Source organism: Pipistrellus hanaki (assembly GCF_964339955.1).
Source record: "Pipistrellus hanaki genome assembly, chromosome: 6".
Taxonomy (NCBI): domain Eukaryota; kingdom Metazoa; phylum Chordata; class Mammalia; order Chiroptera; family Vespertilionidae; genus Pipistrellus; species Pipistrellus hanaki.
Genome location: NC_140508.1, coordinates 69,398,819 through 69,417,355, shown reverse-complemented (window position 1 = coordinate 69,417,355; position 18,537 = coordinate 69,398,819). Strand labels below are relative to the sequence as shown.

The following is an 18,537-nucleotide window of genomic DNA, read 5'->3' as shown; positions in this document are numbered from 1 at the left end:
GGGAAGGTGGTGGGTGAGGGAGTAAGAGATCAACCAAAGAACTTGTATGCATGCACATAAGCGTAATGGACACAGACAGGGGACAGGTGAGGGCATGTGCTGGGGGGTGAGTGGGGACTGCTGGGGAGAGGCCAATGGGGGGGAAAAAGGAGGCTTATGTAATACTTCAAACAGTAAAGAATTTAAATAAGAAAAGAAAGATGTCTCTTAATGTAGAGGCAGAGACACTCACACGATGTGGGCCAGGTTGAGCGGCTTCTCCGGCTGGTCGGGGAACATGGGGTGCAAAGGCTCACGGCTGGAAGCACAGCTCAGGGACTTGCTTAACGCGTTCGTTAGCTTCTTAGCTGGTGATTTCTGCAAAGAAGAAGAAAGATAGAGGGGATAACAACTAACGTTTATGTAACTTTTGTCAGATGATTTGCTCTCACAATAGATAATCATTCACTCATTCATTCATTCACTCATTCAAGCAATCCTCTTTGAGTACCTACTCTAAGTTGGGAGTCTGCTCAGAGGTAAATAAGCCAGCAAGGTACCTGGCTCCTGCTGCTTAGTGAAACACGGCCTCTGAGTGGGGCCTTTGTGGATAGCAGGAGTCGGTCTGACAGAAACTCAGGGGCTGGGAAGGTGATTCCAGGTGGAGGAAGAAGAGGCAAGCAGGAGGCCGATCATTAAAGTCGTACCAGGTCACATAGGGGCTGTGGCCTTTATCTCCAACGCAGGGGGAACAATGACGTGCTTAAATCATGGAGGCAGCAGCACTGGACCGGATTCAGGAAGGACTACTCCCCCCTCAGAAAGAAGGAGGGAGATGAGCAAAAGGCTTTGCAGGAACCCACCTAACTAAAGGCAGAAGTGGAATTTCAATTTGAGTCTTTTTTATTTTTAATATATTTCTTTTATTGATTTCAGAGAGGAAGGGAGAGAAAGAGAGAGAGAGAGAGAGAGAAACATCAATGATGAGAGGGTCATTGATTGGCTGCCTCCTGTATGCTCCACAAGGGGGATCAAGCCTGCAACCTGGAATCAAACCATGACCTCCTAGTCCATTGGTCCATGCTCAACCACTGAGCCATGCTGGCTGGGCCAATCTGAGTCTTGAGAATTTAAAATTCATGTTCTTTTCAGAGTATCAAGCTACCTGTTTTTCATTTAGATTGGTGGAATGTCTACTTTAAAATTCCACGGTCAAAATTATAAGAAACAATTTATCACATATAATAAATCTTTATAAAACATGCTTCCTTTCCAGGAGTAACCATTTATAATTTTCTTCACTTCCTTTTACACAGAGAACCCATAAGTGGTAATATGTGGCTTTTATCCTCATTCTTGAAAAGCCGAGCAGTGGGAGCACTGTTCAAGAAGTTCCACTTTGGCTTTTGCTAGGAGATGTGATTCTTAGGACACTTACATCAGCAACACAATAAAGCTCTTCACCGCATAAATATTGGGGCCCCTTCATCTTCTTGAGGAGTCTAATCTGACTTGAGCAGAGACACTGCCCTCCTAAATAATTTTAGAATCTTCAGTCCCTAAGAAAAAGGCCCCTTATCTGGTTTTAGCATTTACAGAGAAGAACAATTAAAAATGATTAGTCTTCAAACACTGACCCTCCAGAATTTGGGACAGAATACATGTGAAAATTGGTACTATGTTGACAATAAGAAAACAGAGAGTGCTTTCTTCTATGTTCTATACTAACATGTATCTCATCATTGGGGTCAGTATATCAATCCTCAGCACATGATGTTACCACCAGTGACGGGCCTGGGAGCTGGCATGAAGCCCTCAGCGTGTGACGTCTCAGTGAAGAACTGTCCCTTGAACTCAAGAGCCTGACAAGTGATAGGCAGTTGATATACGTACACTGACCGTGAGTTCCCAATTACAACGCCTGGAAAGAACACTCCAACTTAAAATGCACACTCTGAAGAGTTTCCTTTTTTTTTTTTTTTTTTTTTTTTTTTTTTTTTTAAGTAAGTTACTCTTTAAGTAAAGACTCTCTGTTGAATTGAAACACATAAAAATATAGGAAAAAACTCATAAAGAGTTTGCATTTTCTTGTGGGAGAACTACTTCCAGAGGGGTGGGCAGGGCTGAGGGTGTGTCTGTCCCATGGAGCACAGGGAGCACCACCCACCACTGGAGCAGCCATCTCACAGCGGCAGCTCCTCCCGCAGACCCAGCGGCAAGTGCCCCGAGGAAACATCCAGCACAGGGACAGGCGCTGCCGGGTTGCTGCCGCAAGCCGCTCACCCGCACCATCCACCAAAGGTGATTTGCTAATGAAGCCACAGGACTCCCTCTTCCCCAAAAGGAACATGGCACAGCATCACTAAGCCCACATGCTCACACGTCTTCCCTCTACTTTTCAGTTGTCCACCTAAGACAGTGGTCGGCAAACTCATTGGTCAACACAGCCAAATATCAACTGCACAATGATTGAAATTTCTTTGGAGAGCCAAATTTTTTTAAACTTAAACTTCTTCTAATGCCACTTCTTCAAAATAGTCTCGCCCAGGCCGTGGTATTTTGTGGGGCCAAAGAGCCGCAGGTGGCTCGCGAGCCGTGGTTTGCCGGCCACTGACTTAAGAGAACTCCAGAATCTAAGACAAAAGAAACTAGCAACCATTTTCAAGCAATTCCCACAAAACACAAAGAGTGGCCAACCAAAACAAAAACCTATCAAAGGTAGAAAAGAACCTTCCAGAGGGTACTTGCTATTTGGTTGTTAGCTAAATCAATTCTGAGTGAACTACTTTTCCAGAAGTAACGGAATTTGAGTCTTCCTATAGTTTAAGTCTCAGGCAGCTACACTGGGCTCAGATACACTCTGACAGAGATCCTGGGAGGATGGGGTGGGTTAGGAGGGAAGGGGAAGAAGGAATGTTGACTGCAAGGTAAGTGTGCTCCTGACTTCTGTCACCCTTACATCCTGGGTCGCATGCACATATCCGACTTTAAGCATTGCCTGGCCCTTGCCTTACCCATGACGTGTACTCTTTCATTTGGTGCTGGTTGCTATGGGAACCCCCAGCATGTCCCCTCCAGAAGCAGTCCTGGCAGAGCTGGTAGTTGTGACACTGTTGGCATCGGTAGCGGAATCCCATCATGCTCTCGCTGTGGCAGAAGGAACACTCCACCGGGTGGAAGACTGCGGAGGCAGCAAAGGAAGAGAAAATAAGAAAACCCAAGTGCGAGCCAGGATGAGGACAAACACTGCCTGACGGGGTGGCGTTTCTCTGCCTGGTGCCCTGACGCCAGATGACAGTTGGGCTGGGCTGAGAGAAGCATTGTGTTTATCCCAGGTACCTCACTGCCCTTTCCAGGCGCGTGTGTGGAGGTGGAAGAAATGAAAGGAGGGGGAGGATGGGTGTTCTTTCAACAACAAGTTTCTGTAATGCCACTTGCTCTTTCTATTCCCATCTCTTACACCAGTCGTCGGTAAACTGTGGCTCCCGAGCTACAAGCAGCTCGAGAGCAGTGATTTGCTGCTCTGTTGACTAATGAGTTTGCCAACCACTGTTAGATTAAATATTACCACGTAGTTGGAAGCTGTGAGGATTAGGCAGTTGTGGCATATTGTGTGCAAAGAGGTAAAGGGTAGTATATGACAGTGGTTTGCAAATTCATTAGTCAACAGAGTGGCAAACCATGGCTTGGAAGCCGCATGTGGCTCACGAGCCGCGGTTTGCCGACCACTGTTTTACGCTACAATAATATAAATGACTCATACTGGCCCATTTCTCCCTCCTCCCCACAACCCCCACCCCCAGACTGCTCTCTGTCTCCAGGAGGCCAGCACAGTCACTGGGAAACTCAGCACAATCGATGAACATGGCTGACCATCCAGCGGGGAGAGAGCAGAAAGGGAGACATGAGGAAGGAGAGGGAGGAAAAAGAAACGAAAATGGAGGAAGAGCAGGAAAACTGGATGAGAGAATTAAGTTATTTTTTAAAAATGAAGCAGCTAAAGGGCTTATTTAATGAGTGACATTGCCTCCATCTAACAAACAGATTTGTTTTCTTTCCGAAGAGGCAGATGGGCAGGGCCTAAGGAGACAAGTAAATGATCTAAAGACAGTTCCAGTTCAGACAGCTCAGGAGACACGACTGTCTTTGGCAGAAAACTGGAATCACGACGCAGGTAAGGTAAAATAGTTGACATTGGAAGCTAACAAATGATCAAATCCAAGTAACTGTCTCTACACTATGAGCTAAAGATTGCAAACAACAACAATTCTTGCCTTTGGCCACATTATTCTCTGGCTAACTAGCCAGGGAAAAGAATGTACATGGAAATAAATGAAGATAAAAAACCAATTGTAACCACAAAGGCATAACCAGCTCTGGAGGTACTGCCTTCTGACTAAGCATCAGTCCTCCTTTTTCTGGCTCCTGGGAAAGGCAGGGTGAGCCCTGGATTACAGACAACTGCTCTCAGGGACAGGCCTGCAAAACCCATTTCCTGCAACAGGAAATACTGAGCTTCAGGGTGAAATTACAGCCTCGTGACAGAAGGTGACTCGCTCTCAAATGTGAACAGTAACATGGACTCAGGTTGCATGATCTGACCTTGATTGCTCTTTGCTTCTGCGGATGAGTAAGAAACATACAAAAATAAACCTATGCTTGGTAGTGATTACAGAGCACCTACTTAATTCATTTTAAAAAATCTTCTCCATGAGCAAAGCAGGATACATTTATAACTTTTAACTAAGAGAGATAATAAGGGCAGATGCTAGATGTTCTGAATGGGAACATAAACTTAAGCTAACTTTACCTCCAATGTATATTAAAGAAATGTGTAGGAGTTAAGATTCTAGGTAGAGATATGGGATAAATGACTTTCTATTTAAGTCTGGAGAAATCTCAGACTTAAATCAAGAAACAAATAAGAACATCTAAAGATTAGAAAAGGTGGCACTGAATTGCGCCATGTTTAAATGTCTTTAAATCGCCTTCTGAACTGTGGTTCCATTTAAACTTGGATGTATCAATATTTACTCCTTTTACCCTAGAACAGTGGTCGGCAAACTGTGGTTTGCAGCGCTGTTGACTAATGAGTTTGCCGACCACTGCATAAGGCATTACTCTTATCCAGAAGTTTTGACTTCAGGTAAAAGATATTAGTACATTATTAAAATGTTTTTTAAGTATTTTCCCCTAAGGCAGTGGTCGGCAAACTCATTAGCCAACTCGTGAGCTGCAATTTGCCAACCACTATCCTAGAAAACTTGCCCTTGTAAAAAAGTACATTTCAGAAGTCTGCATGGCTTTTGTCTTTGACATAACTACAACCACTGAAATATAATTCAGAGCACATGACAAGAGATGAGAAAGTTTTTCTCATCCAATTTTTTCCCTTCTCCTCCACCTGTTCCTGGCCCAGTGCCTAGGAAGACATAGTCAATGCCAAGATAAACCAATATTGGAAATCCAGACCTAAACAAATAATAGAAAAGATCACGTTCATTACTGAGATTTCTCTGTTGTATCAGAGAAATCTTTTTTTCCCCCCCTGGAGAAATCTTTAAGCCACATCTGACCTGTAACTGCGGGGTACACAGGGAGATGACACGAGCTTTTTGCACTGACCATCTTAACTTGGCCGTGCACCCCTAGGGCCTTGTTAAAGATCAGGGAGACTGGTTAGCTGCATCCTAAACAAAGCTTGGAACAACAAAATCCATCTCCCTAAAACCATGACCTTAATAACCATAGGGTTGATCGGCTAATTTCAATGGTCAAAAAGCCTGCCTGCGCTCAGCAGTGACGACTCACCATTCTCTACATTCGCCAGTCGATGCAGAAGGGGCAGCCAGACCAGACACTGCGGGGGAGGGTCTGACATGAGCGTATCCAAGAAACCGTTTAACGTGACCTTTTTCTGCATAAAAAGCAAAACACAGTAAGAAACCACAACACAGTAATTGTGAACAGAGAATACGCTTAATTCAGGTGCTCTGCAGCTCTCCTTTGGGATGGAACGGGAAGTTCAAGGAGCCATCAACGTCTGAAGAAACTGAACTTGAGACTAAGTTCGGCAGAACTTTAAACACAGAGTGTGTTTTACACGTATACACACAACTGAATGATCTCCACTGAGGCCGGGGCAAGATGCTCACACAGAGAAAAACCATTCTGGGAGCACTGCTTTTCCAGGTGAGGGACATTTCCATCAGATGCCACCCAGTTGTGGGTCATGGCACCTGCCACAGTGCCACCCCCGTCTCCTGCATGTGCTCACCAAGTGGCTCCCCAGGCTAACAGGTAGCAACCTCAGGTAAAAACTCCCTCAGAGCCCTCAATGTCCCGGGTCCTGGGAGATTCAGGTAGCCGAGTCTCTCATCTTTTGGGCCTCCCATACAGCGACATGACAAGAGCCATACTTTTTCGTCTTCTTTGACAAACATTGGTGAAACCAGGTGGTGCGTCAGATATGTGCTTCATATGAGGCAGAGGGACATTTCAGCCCTTTTGATAGGGCAATGATAATGATCTGGAGACTTGTTGTAAGATTATATTCAACAACGTAAGTAAACAGCTTAGCATGGTGCCTGGCTGGTGGTCAGTAGACATCACCTGTCACTAGGATGCAGGTGTGTGAAGTTTAGTGCCCGATTCACAGGCCATTTGTCAGAGGCTGGAAGGCAGGCTACGGGTTATCACTTGTCTGAGCGCTGCCTGGAGTGACACACAGGAGGAGAGCAGCTACTGTTTGGAAGATGCTTCCTGACACATGTTCTTTCCTACCTGCTGAGAGAAGCAGGACCTGGCTGACTGCTCCGTGTAGCCGAACGAGGGCCCTTCGAACACTGCCGTGGGCAGTTTGAGGACTTCCCGCAGGAACTGGTCGTAGCGTCCATAGACCATCACCCCGCTGGAGTCAGAGATCATTGAGAAAATATCTGATGGGAGAAGAAGGGAAGGTACTTATTCTTCACGGAAACATTCCCCACTGTTTCAGTTCAACGTATCTGTTTCAAATAACACAAATGTGGCACAATAAATGATGTGCATGAAAGAATAATAGAAAATCTATTTTTTTTTTATGCTGAAATATTTCTGGCAGGGCGTTTTCTTTGGTGCCTTTTTGTAGATGATACTGGCACATAGCTTTAATTAGTAATTAGAATAAGATTAGCATATTTTGATAAGACAGAGCATATAACATTGTTATTTTGGTCAGTTATTAACTCATATATAACTCAAGGCAGACAATTTTGTATATGTGAGAAATATGCTGATTGTGTGTTTTTTTTTTTAATGTAACTAACTTTTTTTTTGTTAATCCTCACTTGAGGGGTTTTTTTTTCCTATTGATTTTCTAGAGAGAGTGGAAGGGGGAGGGAGAGAAAAAGAAAGAGAGAGAGAGAGAGCAGGGTGGTGTGAAGGTGGGAATAGTAGGTGTGCGGGACTCAGAGAGGGGGCTCCCAGAGGGCGGAGTGGGTCAGGGAAGGTTTCCTCACAGAGGCGAGCGCTCAGCCGGCTGGCGTAGAGGACAATTAGGGGGTCGCCAGGCTTAGGAAGCCAGGTCAGGACGCGGAGGAGCGTGCTCAGGCATGAGGCACTCAACCATCGGCAAGTAGCTCACTGTGTCAGGAGCCACATGGCGCCTGGGAGGAGGTGAGGGGGAGACAGGGAGCGCCTCCAAAGCTCCACGAGGGAGTGCAGACTGAGTCTAGAAGATGCTGGGGAGACACTTGAAGAATTCAAGGCAGGCTAGTGACCTTGGATAGGCATGGGGGACATTCCACGAAAGGAGGGTTCTGGAAGTGAGGGGAGACTTAAACCCCCCAATAAAAGCTCAACAAATACACAGTGCCTGGTGCTTGACATAATACTGGTCTTTTCAAGAAAACAAAACATGCTTCCCGGCAGCTCTAGAACAGCACTTGGCATCCCAGGCTCACAGCATTGGGTTCAGAATCCCATAAGGTCTTTAGGATTACCCAGAAGCCCCGAGCAGAAATACAAATAAGCGCTCCATCTCACTAAAACAACAGGCCACAGAACAACGCAAACAAACAACAAACAAACAAACAAACAAAACAACAGGCTATAATCAGAGCAAAACCAATTTGACAGTGGGACTGTATCAGGTCAGTTTGTTTAGGTTGCTGAATCCTAGAACTGCAGAGGGTGCCCGCACTCTGGGCTGCCTGCAGATGCACAGTGCATACCCTGCATTGTTGGCTGGTTCCCAGTGGCCCTGAGCACTGGAAACTGTGCTGCAACCTTGGGTTGGCTGTCCCTTTGGATGCATGTAAAAGCTGATTTCAAAACAGCTTTATATCATCTGTGGGTTTTCTACTTGTTTGGCTATTTACAATTCCTAATTTATTTGTAGCCAATTACTCCTGCCATACCCACTTGTCCCCGAGGAGCCACCGAGGAGAGCTGAGTGGAAACATGGAAAACACCAGGGTCCTTGATGGCCCAGGACCAACCCGGTTAATGAAGGGCTGTGAGTGCCGAACTGTGGAAAACCACTCTCTCCAGCTTTCCTCAAACTTACTTTAACATGTAACCCTTTCACCCAGGTGCCTGTTGGCATGGCATTGAGTAAGTGTTTGGAAATGGTTAGTCTGAAAAACACCCATGTGTCTGATGTCCTCAGCATGAGTGGCCAATGGTGACCTGAGGTCAGCAGGCAAGACCCCCGCAGTTCTGGCTCCTGTGCTAACCGTTCTCTTCTGCTCACCCGGAGGAAATGTCTCCTGGACGGCACAGCTCTGCCTTCGAGCAAGTGGGGGACATCCCAAAGGGACCCAGGTATTTTTCTGTCTCTTCCCAAGAGGGGCCCCACAGTGTCTAATCACACGGACACTGTTTTTTTTTTTTTTTTTTTTTTTTTTTTAAAGAACAACAACAACATTGGTTCTGCCACCTTGCTATTATCCCTCAGTCAAGTCTTGGCACAGATAGTTTTAAATTTCCTGCATCTCTCAGGCTAACTAAAGAGAACTAAACTGGCCTTTGTAACGCCTGCCTCTGAGGGCTTCTCTGGATGTTGCCTCCATTTGGACATTCCACGAAAGGAGGGTTCTGGAAGTGAGGGGAGTGTGAGGTCATGGACCTTCCACTTATCTGCTGACGCAATGACATGACCCTCCCTGCCTTGGGGAAAGTGTGGGGGAATTCCAAAGGAACGAAGGACTCATTTCTGTGTCTTCCTTCAGTCAGCCCCTCCGGGTGCTTCCAGGAGCAAGAGGCCACATTCAGAAGAGGCTGTGAGTCACAGATGATGCAGCCAGGAGGATCCCATGGTATCTAACCCCCCCAAATTTAGGGCAGACAGGAAGCTGAGGACTAAAGAAGTGAAGCAACTTCCACCGGGCAACTCAATAAAGCAGTAGTCATACAGATGGGCTTACGACCTGGGCCTCCTAGTTCCAATCACAGCGTTCTCTTACTCAACGTTGTGACATAAACTCATGGTATTTAGTGCAAGGGAGAGGGTTTGTTTGTTTTTCTTTTCAATGGCAGCATGTCCCTCATTTTAAACCGGGCTATATATGAAAATTCTTGCCCCCACACCTCCACCCTAGCTCACTGAATCAGGAATTCTGGGAGTGGGACCGGAAATCCATGTTTTAAAAAGCATTCCAGGTAATTCTAAACATCCCACTGGTAAAGGGGAAATAGTCAGGCTTCACATCTGCTGCCATTTCACTTAAAGTATGTGATTTACTTTAACTCTCTGAGTCTCAGCTTCTTTACCTACAACAAATCAACCAACCAAAACACCCCCACTGTTCTGTTGGTTTAAAACTCTACATATTAGTGACAAAGGTACATAAAAGCCCCATAATCACTCCATGTACTGAGGCTATCATGCTTTGACTGGCATCCGGTTAACTCTCAGTCTACAGTGTCTCTACACAATTACCATGCCCCCTGCTCTGGAAATGTTTACTTTGGCACGGTTGGAGTGATTTGAAAAGCACTGGCTGAGAATGAAGAAACATACCGGGAGCTTCGGCTTTGGAATACCTAAAAAAAGGAAGGCGGTCCTCCAAGTCCTTATAATGATGGACTTGTCTGTAGGGCAGTACAATAAACTTAAAAAAAAAATCTTACTTTATTATCACAAAGTCTAGTTGGTAACACTCAACAAGTTATCAATAATAATAACTGTAAATAGAAGGAACACATGCCTTTCATTAATATTTATCTAATACAAAAATATTTCTATGACAAAATCTAAAGATCAGTGAAGATCAATAAAGGTCATATTTCAGCCTGGCCAGTGCGGCTCAGTGATTGAGCACCCTATAGCTGACATATTAGGAAAATAAGTGACCTATGAATTAGGAGGTCACTGTTTGATTCCATGGTCAGGGCACATGCATGGATTGCGGGCTCAATCCCCAGTGTGTGTTGTGCAGGAGGCAGTTGATCAATGTTTCTCTCTCATCACCGATCTCTCTCTCTCTCTCTCTCTCTCTCTCTCTCTCTCTCTCTCTCTCTCTCTCTCTCTCCCTTCCTCTCTGAAATCAATAAAAATATAATTTAAAAAAGAACATATTTCAAACAACAATCACAGCATGAGGAAAGTCACAGGTGAGCAGGAGTCATAGCAGGACTGAGGAAGAGGGAAATGTGGTATGGGGAGAGAGAAGCGAAGAGAAACACGAAGAGCAACTTACATCTTAATTTGTCCATGATCTTCCCTCCACACAATGTGGCTAAAGCCATTTTGACAGCAAATACTGAAATTTTGCCATGGCCTTCCCTGTTTCATGATAATAGAAAAGAAAAGAAAAGAAAAAAAAAAAGATGTCATTTGGAGAACTTCCAGTAACAAGGTTTGACATTTTCTGTTCTGTAGAACTCAAAGGACAGTTGATGCATTATGTGAACAATCCATTTTAGCAAAGGTTGTGAATACAAGTCAACACACATTTCCAAAAAACTGTCTACTAAATGTTTTCTTCTTTCAAGAGCCGGCAGACTCTTCAAGTTATTCTTTGTATATGGCAACTGTTCAAAGCATGGACTGGTAGCCGGCCAGAAGGGTATGTACTGTTTAAGTATGGATTAAAGTCACAGAACATGAGTTTCACAAAATAGTTTTATGAATGACAATTCTAAAATTTCTGCAATTTATTTAAACACTGCTCCCGATTTTTTTTCCTGTCAGTGAAGTCCTGACTTTTGTTAGGGTAACTATTAATATGAGGATTTTTTAATCACACATCCCCCCTCCTCCCCCCACAATGAACATTCCTTCCCCACAAGCCAACTGTACTTAGATTGATCCACCAACTTTTTAAAGTGAGCTGGTGTTTTAAAGGGACAAAAGTAAGAGCTCTGTTTGACTGGTTCTCCTTCTACTTAAATGACAACACAACTGCCAAATCTTCATTGACTTATGAAGTATAACTAACTTGCCCTTCACAAAGTGTGATACAAAGGGCATACTGTAAGAAGTATAATACCCCAGGTAATGATTTTCTAGCTGGAATAAACTCTTTATTCTTATGTCCTTAGAATCAGAAAGTGTATCATACAGAATTAGTGATTCACTGCTTTGATCGTTGTTACTCTTAAGAATGACCGAAAGTTACTTAAAATAATAATGTGGTTGAAAGGTAAGTCAAGTGTACATTGACAAGGGAATAGTATATAGAATGAATCATTTCTACTAATAAGATCCCTATAGCTGACATATTAGGAAAATAAGGAATAATAAATAGTTGTGTCTTTGTTCCTTACTAGACTTTAGAATGAGATCATTTGTTATTCATCGTTGTTGCTGTCAGTCTTAGCAAGAGTGCCTGGAAAACACCTAGCCAGAATGCAAAACTGACTGAACCCTCTGCTAGTGATATTTATATTTCTAAGCCTGACCACAACACTACGTATTTACTCAGTGGGAATCTTCACTTGGATACTCCACTTCAAACCAAGTGTGTTCAAAATATAACTCATCTTTACAGAGCTTCCCCATAATAGTCGAGCTAATCCTATTACTAACTTGCTCTTTCCTCTCCAGCCCTTCTGATGGTTAGAATCCCCGTGTTCCCAGTTACCCAGTGAATCCTGGGATGGGGGTCAGCCTTGACTTCTTGCTCTTCCTAAACTTACTAACACCCGAACACATGTTGAAGGGATTCAAATATATCTTTTCACTGTCTATTGAACTCATTCTATTCTTCCCATTCCCACTGCCATTTCTTCCAGCAGCTTTTGCTTTAACACTGTAATAACCTCTTAAATATCCTGTTTGAAGGCTCCTATCACAAAGTCAGCCATGTTATTTCATTATTTAAAACTCTTCTTGCTCTGTTTGCCTAAGGATTTGGTTTTAGCTTTTCCAGTCTTCTCCAGTCTTGTTGGCTGCCATTTCTGTTGCAGTGCACACTACAGTCCCCGTTTAAGGCCTCTGCCCTTTCCAGGACTCTCCCACCCATTCATCAAGACCCAGCTCACCAGCTTCATTCACTCTGCTCTGACAATAGTTTTATTCCTCTCCTCCTGGATGTGGAGGCAACGGCTATCCCCTGCACTTTTCCTGTTATGTGGGACCTACTCCTTGCGACCTTGACTTGTTTATTTGCATATATGCAAGTGACTCAACTCCACACTGAGAGACCTTGAGGGCAGGACTGCCTTCTGAGTTGGGTGAATTTCAGTGTCTTGCACTTTGTCTCACACAGTGTCACTGAACAATAAGTTTCTCATATTAACTATTCTGCCACATTGATACAATAAATCTGGTAGAATTTTGAATGGCCACTCATTATATTGTTTACTACTTTTAGAGCAGGCAGCTATAATAAAAATGCAATCATTTTGTAAAAAACCACCCCATTAAAAATTATTCCATGTCGCCTGCATTCCCAATTGCATGAATAACTAGAAATATAAAAATTTTTATTTTATGAAATAATTATTTTCCTAAACTGAAACATGGCTCAAATAATGAGAACAGGAAAGTCTACCCAGTGAGGAAGGATAGGAGTAATAAAGTCATCTTCAAAATGCAAAGAAATTGAACAGCATTGTAAGTGAGACTTTAAGAGCAACATGAGTTTCTTTCAGTGATTCGGAGCGAACAATTTAACTCAAGAAAGAGAATAGACCCCAGATGATGTTGGAACAGCAATCTCCAAAGGATGAAATGAGAGTTCACGAGAGATTTCTTAAACCTTAGCTTTTAATGAAGAAGATATAGGGAGATTTCCAGTCCTGTACTGTTCCTGGAAATGCAAGTTTAATGCTATTAAACCCAACAGTGGTTATACCAGAGCTATTCTGCCACATTGATACAATAAATCTAGATAAATCACCAAGTGGAGGGCAGCTCAATGAGAGTACTGCAGGAACTCAAGGGTGAAATTAGCCCACTGGAATGTATTGTCATGCAAGCTGCTGTGCCAGATTGCAAATGTGACCCCTATCAGGAAGAATTCAGAGGTGGCTGCATTCAGACCACTGGTAACCCTCTAAGGCAGTGGTCGGCAAACTCATTAGTCAACAGAGCCAAGTATCAACAGTACAAGGATTGAAATTTGTTTTGAGAGCCAAATTTTTAAACTTTAACTTCTTCTAACGCCACTTCTTCAAAATAGACTCGCCCAGGCAGTGGTATTTTGTGGAAGAGCCACACTCAAGGGGCCAAAGAGGCGCATGTGGCTCGTGAACCGCAGTTTGCCGACCACGGCTTTAATGAGTTGGAGGAGTGAGTGGAAACGACTGACTCCACAATGGTGAATGGGGGCACCAAAGACTTTACATACAGATGGGTCCTTCCTTTCCTTTCTGAACATTTTCAGTAGATGTAACAGACTGAAGGCAAGGGTTTGGGAGGGGAGAGGGAGATTTCCCAAAGGTCATTGACAAGATTCCATAGCAAAGGCTACTCTTTCCTGTCATCTTGGGATCAAGGTCCCTACTTTTGTGTGCAAAAAGAACTGGCATTAAATAAAGGAGCGAGAAGCAGAGAGAAGCTGGCTCCATCCCTAGTGGGGAAATGTAGGAACTACTCTCATTAGAAATGGTCCTTCATCGGGACCATTTGACTCGGGAACAGTCAGTGAAAACCCCGTCAAGCTCATGAGGATGGATAACAGGAAGCTTTCAGGAGTCGTGTGCAAATGGGCAGGAAAGCAGCCTATTGTCCCAAAGTGAGTCAGTCCGTGCAAAGCCTCCAGGAGTGAAGCGGGAAAACCCAACATGTGGGGTGTTGGCTGACGGCCCACAACTTGGGAAGCAACCTTGCCAGAGTGTATGGCGGAGGAAAGACACAGGTTGTCTCTAACGTTGCAGGCCAGACAGCCTCCGAATGGGCAAGCCCGGGAAGAACTCCGGAGAAGTTGATGCTCTTCTCTGGTCTTGGTGAAACATGATGGCAGCCTGCCTTGCATTTCACATGCAGTCCCATGACCACCCGAGAAAGACGTCACAGAACCGGATGTTCCTGAGGTCCTGCACTTCATTGGGAATCAGTGATCGATGACGGGACCATGTAGCTTCTCTTTGTAAATTAAAGCTTTAGTGCAGCTGACATTTTAATAGCATAGAAGATACAGCGGAAGCTTAAAACAGATAGTTACTATTAGCCTGTCATTTATTATTAAAAGAATAATTTTACTTTTAATGTAAAGATTTTACTTATTTTAATGTATATATTTTTTTCCATGCAGAGTGAGAACACAATGGATAAAGCATACTTTACTCTCTCCACCCTCCCACCGCCCCCACACACACTATTTGTCTTTTTGGCATAATGGGATATGTCCCATTTATAAGCTAATTGCCTTGAAGATTTTGCTGATGCAAACTTTCCTTTCCTATTTTAGCTTGATGTCAATAAACACCCAATTATATGGTTATGTTGGTATTTAAGTAATACCTAAAAGGGTATTTAAAAGAACCAGAAAATTATCAAAGGTACAAACTGAGGGGAAATTGATTGGCAATGGAAATAAAAAAAGCACACACCCTTGGGTTACTATATGGAGATTTGTAGCGTGTATGTCTTTTTTTTTTTTTTAAATATATTTTATTGATTTTTTTACAGAGAGGAAGGGAGAGAGATAGAGAGCTAGAAATGTCGATGAGAGAGAAACATCGACCCAGCTGCCTCTTGCACACCCCCTACCAGGAATGTGCCCGCAACCAATGTACATGCCCTTGACCGGAATCGAACCTGGGACCTTTCAGTCTGCAGATTGATGCTCTACCACTGAGCCAAACCGGTTTCGGCTGTAGCGTGTATGTCTTAAAAATATTGAACTCATCCTAATAAAAAGTGAGTCAGTCATTATGCTGAGATTACATGAGTTTACAGAGAAAAGCTGATTTCTTTGAACTAAGAACACATTACCTTCAGGGGAAAGTTGTCTGGGTGGGAAAATCTACTTTGACAAGAAGGAAAAACAACAAATAGAGAAGGCTAGGTCTGGGATGCTGGGCCGAGCTCACAACAGAATGTACCTTTTCTCCAAATGGCTGGGAGAGTTTCTCCAAGTAGAAGTTAAAGAGTCCCATGATAAATTTCACGCCCGTGAAAGTGAGATTTGAATTCTGACTGAGTCTTTTTTTTAACAGGTTGGAAGAATTATTTCTCCAACCTGTTCAAAATCAGAAGCACTAAAATTAGAAGCTTGTCTTCTGCCAATATGTTTTAGAGAAACATTTGGTAAGCATTTTTGATAAGTAAAGGCACAACACTCAACCTGCACCACCACATCCTCCTCTGGCTTCTCTCCTGGGAATGATTGGTTCATATGGATCACTCATTTAGCGACTCCATAGAAATGAAGTGACAATGCTTAAGTGGTTGGGGATATTTACTCACAGCCTATTGGAGAGAAAAATGAACACCAGTTAGTGTTAATAACACACACTTTCACAAAGTGCAGGGAGCTCATCCTATTTATCTCTAATTCCCAGCCTATCCTAGTACCTGGCACATAGCAAGCTCTTTATATGTATAGTAGGAGCCCTTTTGCAGGAAGATTCCTGCAAGCGGCCGCCGCTGCTGCCAGCGCTTTCCCTCTGGCAGCCACTTTGCTTTCCGCTTTTCTTCCCTCTTCCTTCTAAGCTGTCTTCAGTCTTCACTCCTCCCTCCCTCAGCGTATGCAAATTAACCACCCACTTTGTTGGGTTAATTTGCATACTTGTTCTGATTGGCTGTGGGCATAACGAAGGTATGGTCAATTAGTATTTTTCTCTTTTATTAGTGTAGACTAGAAGCCTGGTGAATGAAAATTTATGCACTGGAGAGGGGATCCCTCAGCCCAGCCTCTCACAGTCTGGGAGCCCTCAGGGCAGGAGGCAACCCAATGATCACGGGAAGGTAACACCCCATCACACCTCTGCTGCTGCCACTGCCAGCAGTGCAAGCCTCGGCCGGTCTTGGTTACCTGAGCCTCAGGAAACCCTGGGTTGCTGGGCAGCCCCATCTGAGGCTTGCCTGCGCCTTAGGCTGGCTTGGACAGGTGGAAGGCTGAGAGAACTGGGGGACTCTGGAGGCAGGCACCCCAGAGAGGCTGAGGGCACTGGGCACCACCATCTTGTGGTTGTGGGTGTCACCATCTTTGAGGGCGGGGCAGTCAGTTAGCATATTCCTTCCTTATTGGCTCCATCTTTGTGATGGTGTGAGGGTCAATTAGCATATTCCCTCTTTATTAGATAGGATATGCTTTCTGACTTACCACTTAAGTTTATATTGAGAAATTCTAAGTGTTTGTGTAAAATTGCAAACATTGACTTTAATGGCCCTTAATATTAGATTGCACAGTCATGTGATCCCTTGAATTTAGAAGTGATCACATACATAACTTTGGCTAGATCACATATGTAACTCTTGTTTTGGGTGTAGAGAAGTTAACATGTGGACAGACAGAAAACCCTCATTTGGCCCTGGCATCCCTGAGGTTAGCAAACTATCTGGGAAGAAAATCTCTCATAGCCCTGGGCCAGGTGAGTTTGCCAGAAGTTTCTCCAGAATGGAAGGGGCCAATACTGTCGACATTGTCTCCCTTACCCCCATGAAATCCCATCTGCTACTCATCCAGAGTATAAGTCAGAAAGAGGAGTGGCATGGAGATGTTCAATTTGTCTATAGCTGCAAAAACCCTTCAGACAGTGATTCCATTTTTAGCAACATAAGTATTTTCTTCCAGAACAAAATTTTAGATGAGAAAATTCTATGGCTATCTCAAATTTAAGATGTGCATAGAAAAGCCAAGTAAGCACAATTTTAAATATTTAGTTCTAGCCATATGGGTAATGGAGAAAAAACACACAAACATTTGGTTTCATATGACTCTTCTCTTTTTCCTTTGCCTCAAAAGTGAACAACATGTTTTGTTTTTTGCACAGAGAAATGGCTGTGTTCTCTGTAACACATCTTGCATTAAACATCAGAATAATTTTTAAAATTCAAAAGGCAGAAGGATTTTGGAAGAATTCCAAAATTATTTCACATCCATCCATCTTAATAGTGTTGTGGTTCCTTTCATCATGTCGAGGGTTGGGGGCAGGGCGGTCAGCAGTGGGAATGGATGTTCAAATGGCTCAGCGTGGTGCCATATGTCAAACAGAGGGGAAAAGACCAGGATTTTGTATTCTATATTCTCTGAGAGACTACGGATCTGAGCTCTGGATGGCAGTCATAAAAATGACTCTAAATCTACAATGTGTAACTTGTTAAGTCCAAATATATCTTTCACATACACTCTGTCAAGCATGTCTAAATACCACACACTGAAAAAGGCTAGAAATGTGAGGGTAATAATAATATCCTGTAATAAGCAGGGGAAGCCCGGGGAAAAAGTCTATTAATTCTCATTTTAAAAAACGAAACAGAAAGCATGAATAGAAATGAACTTAAACTGCTTCCTGAAACAAAATGATTTTGACTTTTCTCTACACTCACCTCATCAAGTATGCAGCTGTGCAACCTGTAAATTATTTAACCTCTTGTCTCAGCTTCATCACTTACTCACCCTGGAGAATTATGATAATATAGTGCCAGATCAGTAAGATGGTTGGGACACAGCAAATGAGGAGGGCATCTTAGCTATTATTACAATGATTATTTTATCATCATTAGAGAATTGGCCTGAAAAATGTATCTGGACCTCCGAGAGTAGAAAAATCACCATTCCTTTTAATATTTACCATTGTTCTACTACAAGTTTTGAGCGGCTGAATATATGTGAAATCAACATTTGCTAAAAACAAGGCCATGGTCCCATAATCTACTTTACGAGGAACTAACCTGACAAGAAAGATTCTCCTGAGTTGAAATGAGATTAAGTTAACGCCCTAAATTGATGTTAGTCTTTCCCAGGAGTAGGAAGAGAGCAAGACAAATATTTTGAAATCTTTTGTAAAAACAGGACCATGTGCGTTAATGACTGTGAATGTTTGATTTTCCTCTCTTGTGGAACAGAAGTTAAAATAGAGGGTGTGAATCTTGGTGACAGAGCCAACTTGGACTCACTAGTCTTGGTAATATATCGGAGATCAAGGAGGAGTCAAGCTTAGAAAACAATGAAATCGGTG

General features: G+C 43.4%; 1 protein-coding gene across 22 annotated transcripts in view; it reads right to left on the bottom strand.

The window, feature by feature from the left end:
- The window catches only part of DTNA (dystrobrevin alpha), a gene marked incomplete at its 5' end in the record, with an annotated part of 293,426 nt that overhangs the window by 61,575 nt on the left and 213,314 nt on the right, over positions 1-18,537 (bottom strand). For all 22 annotated transcript variants that reach the window (XR_014795374.1, XR_014795375.1, XM_084888339.1 and 19 more), the window contains 5 exons: positions 233-357; positions 2,994-3,160; positions 5,791-5,896; positions 6,763-6,917; positions 10,662-10,747. Coding sequence is in view for 20 of the 22 variants with exons in the window: in XM_084888339.1 (XP_084744465.1) it covers positions 233-357; positions 2,994-3,160; positions 5,791-5,896; positions 6,763-6,917; positions 10,662-10,747 (639 nt within the window). The remainder of the gene's footprint in view (positions 1-232; positions 358-2,993; positions 3,161-5,790; positions 5,897-6,762; positions 6,918-10,661; positions 10,748-18,537) is intronic.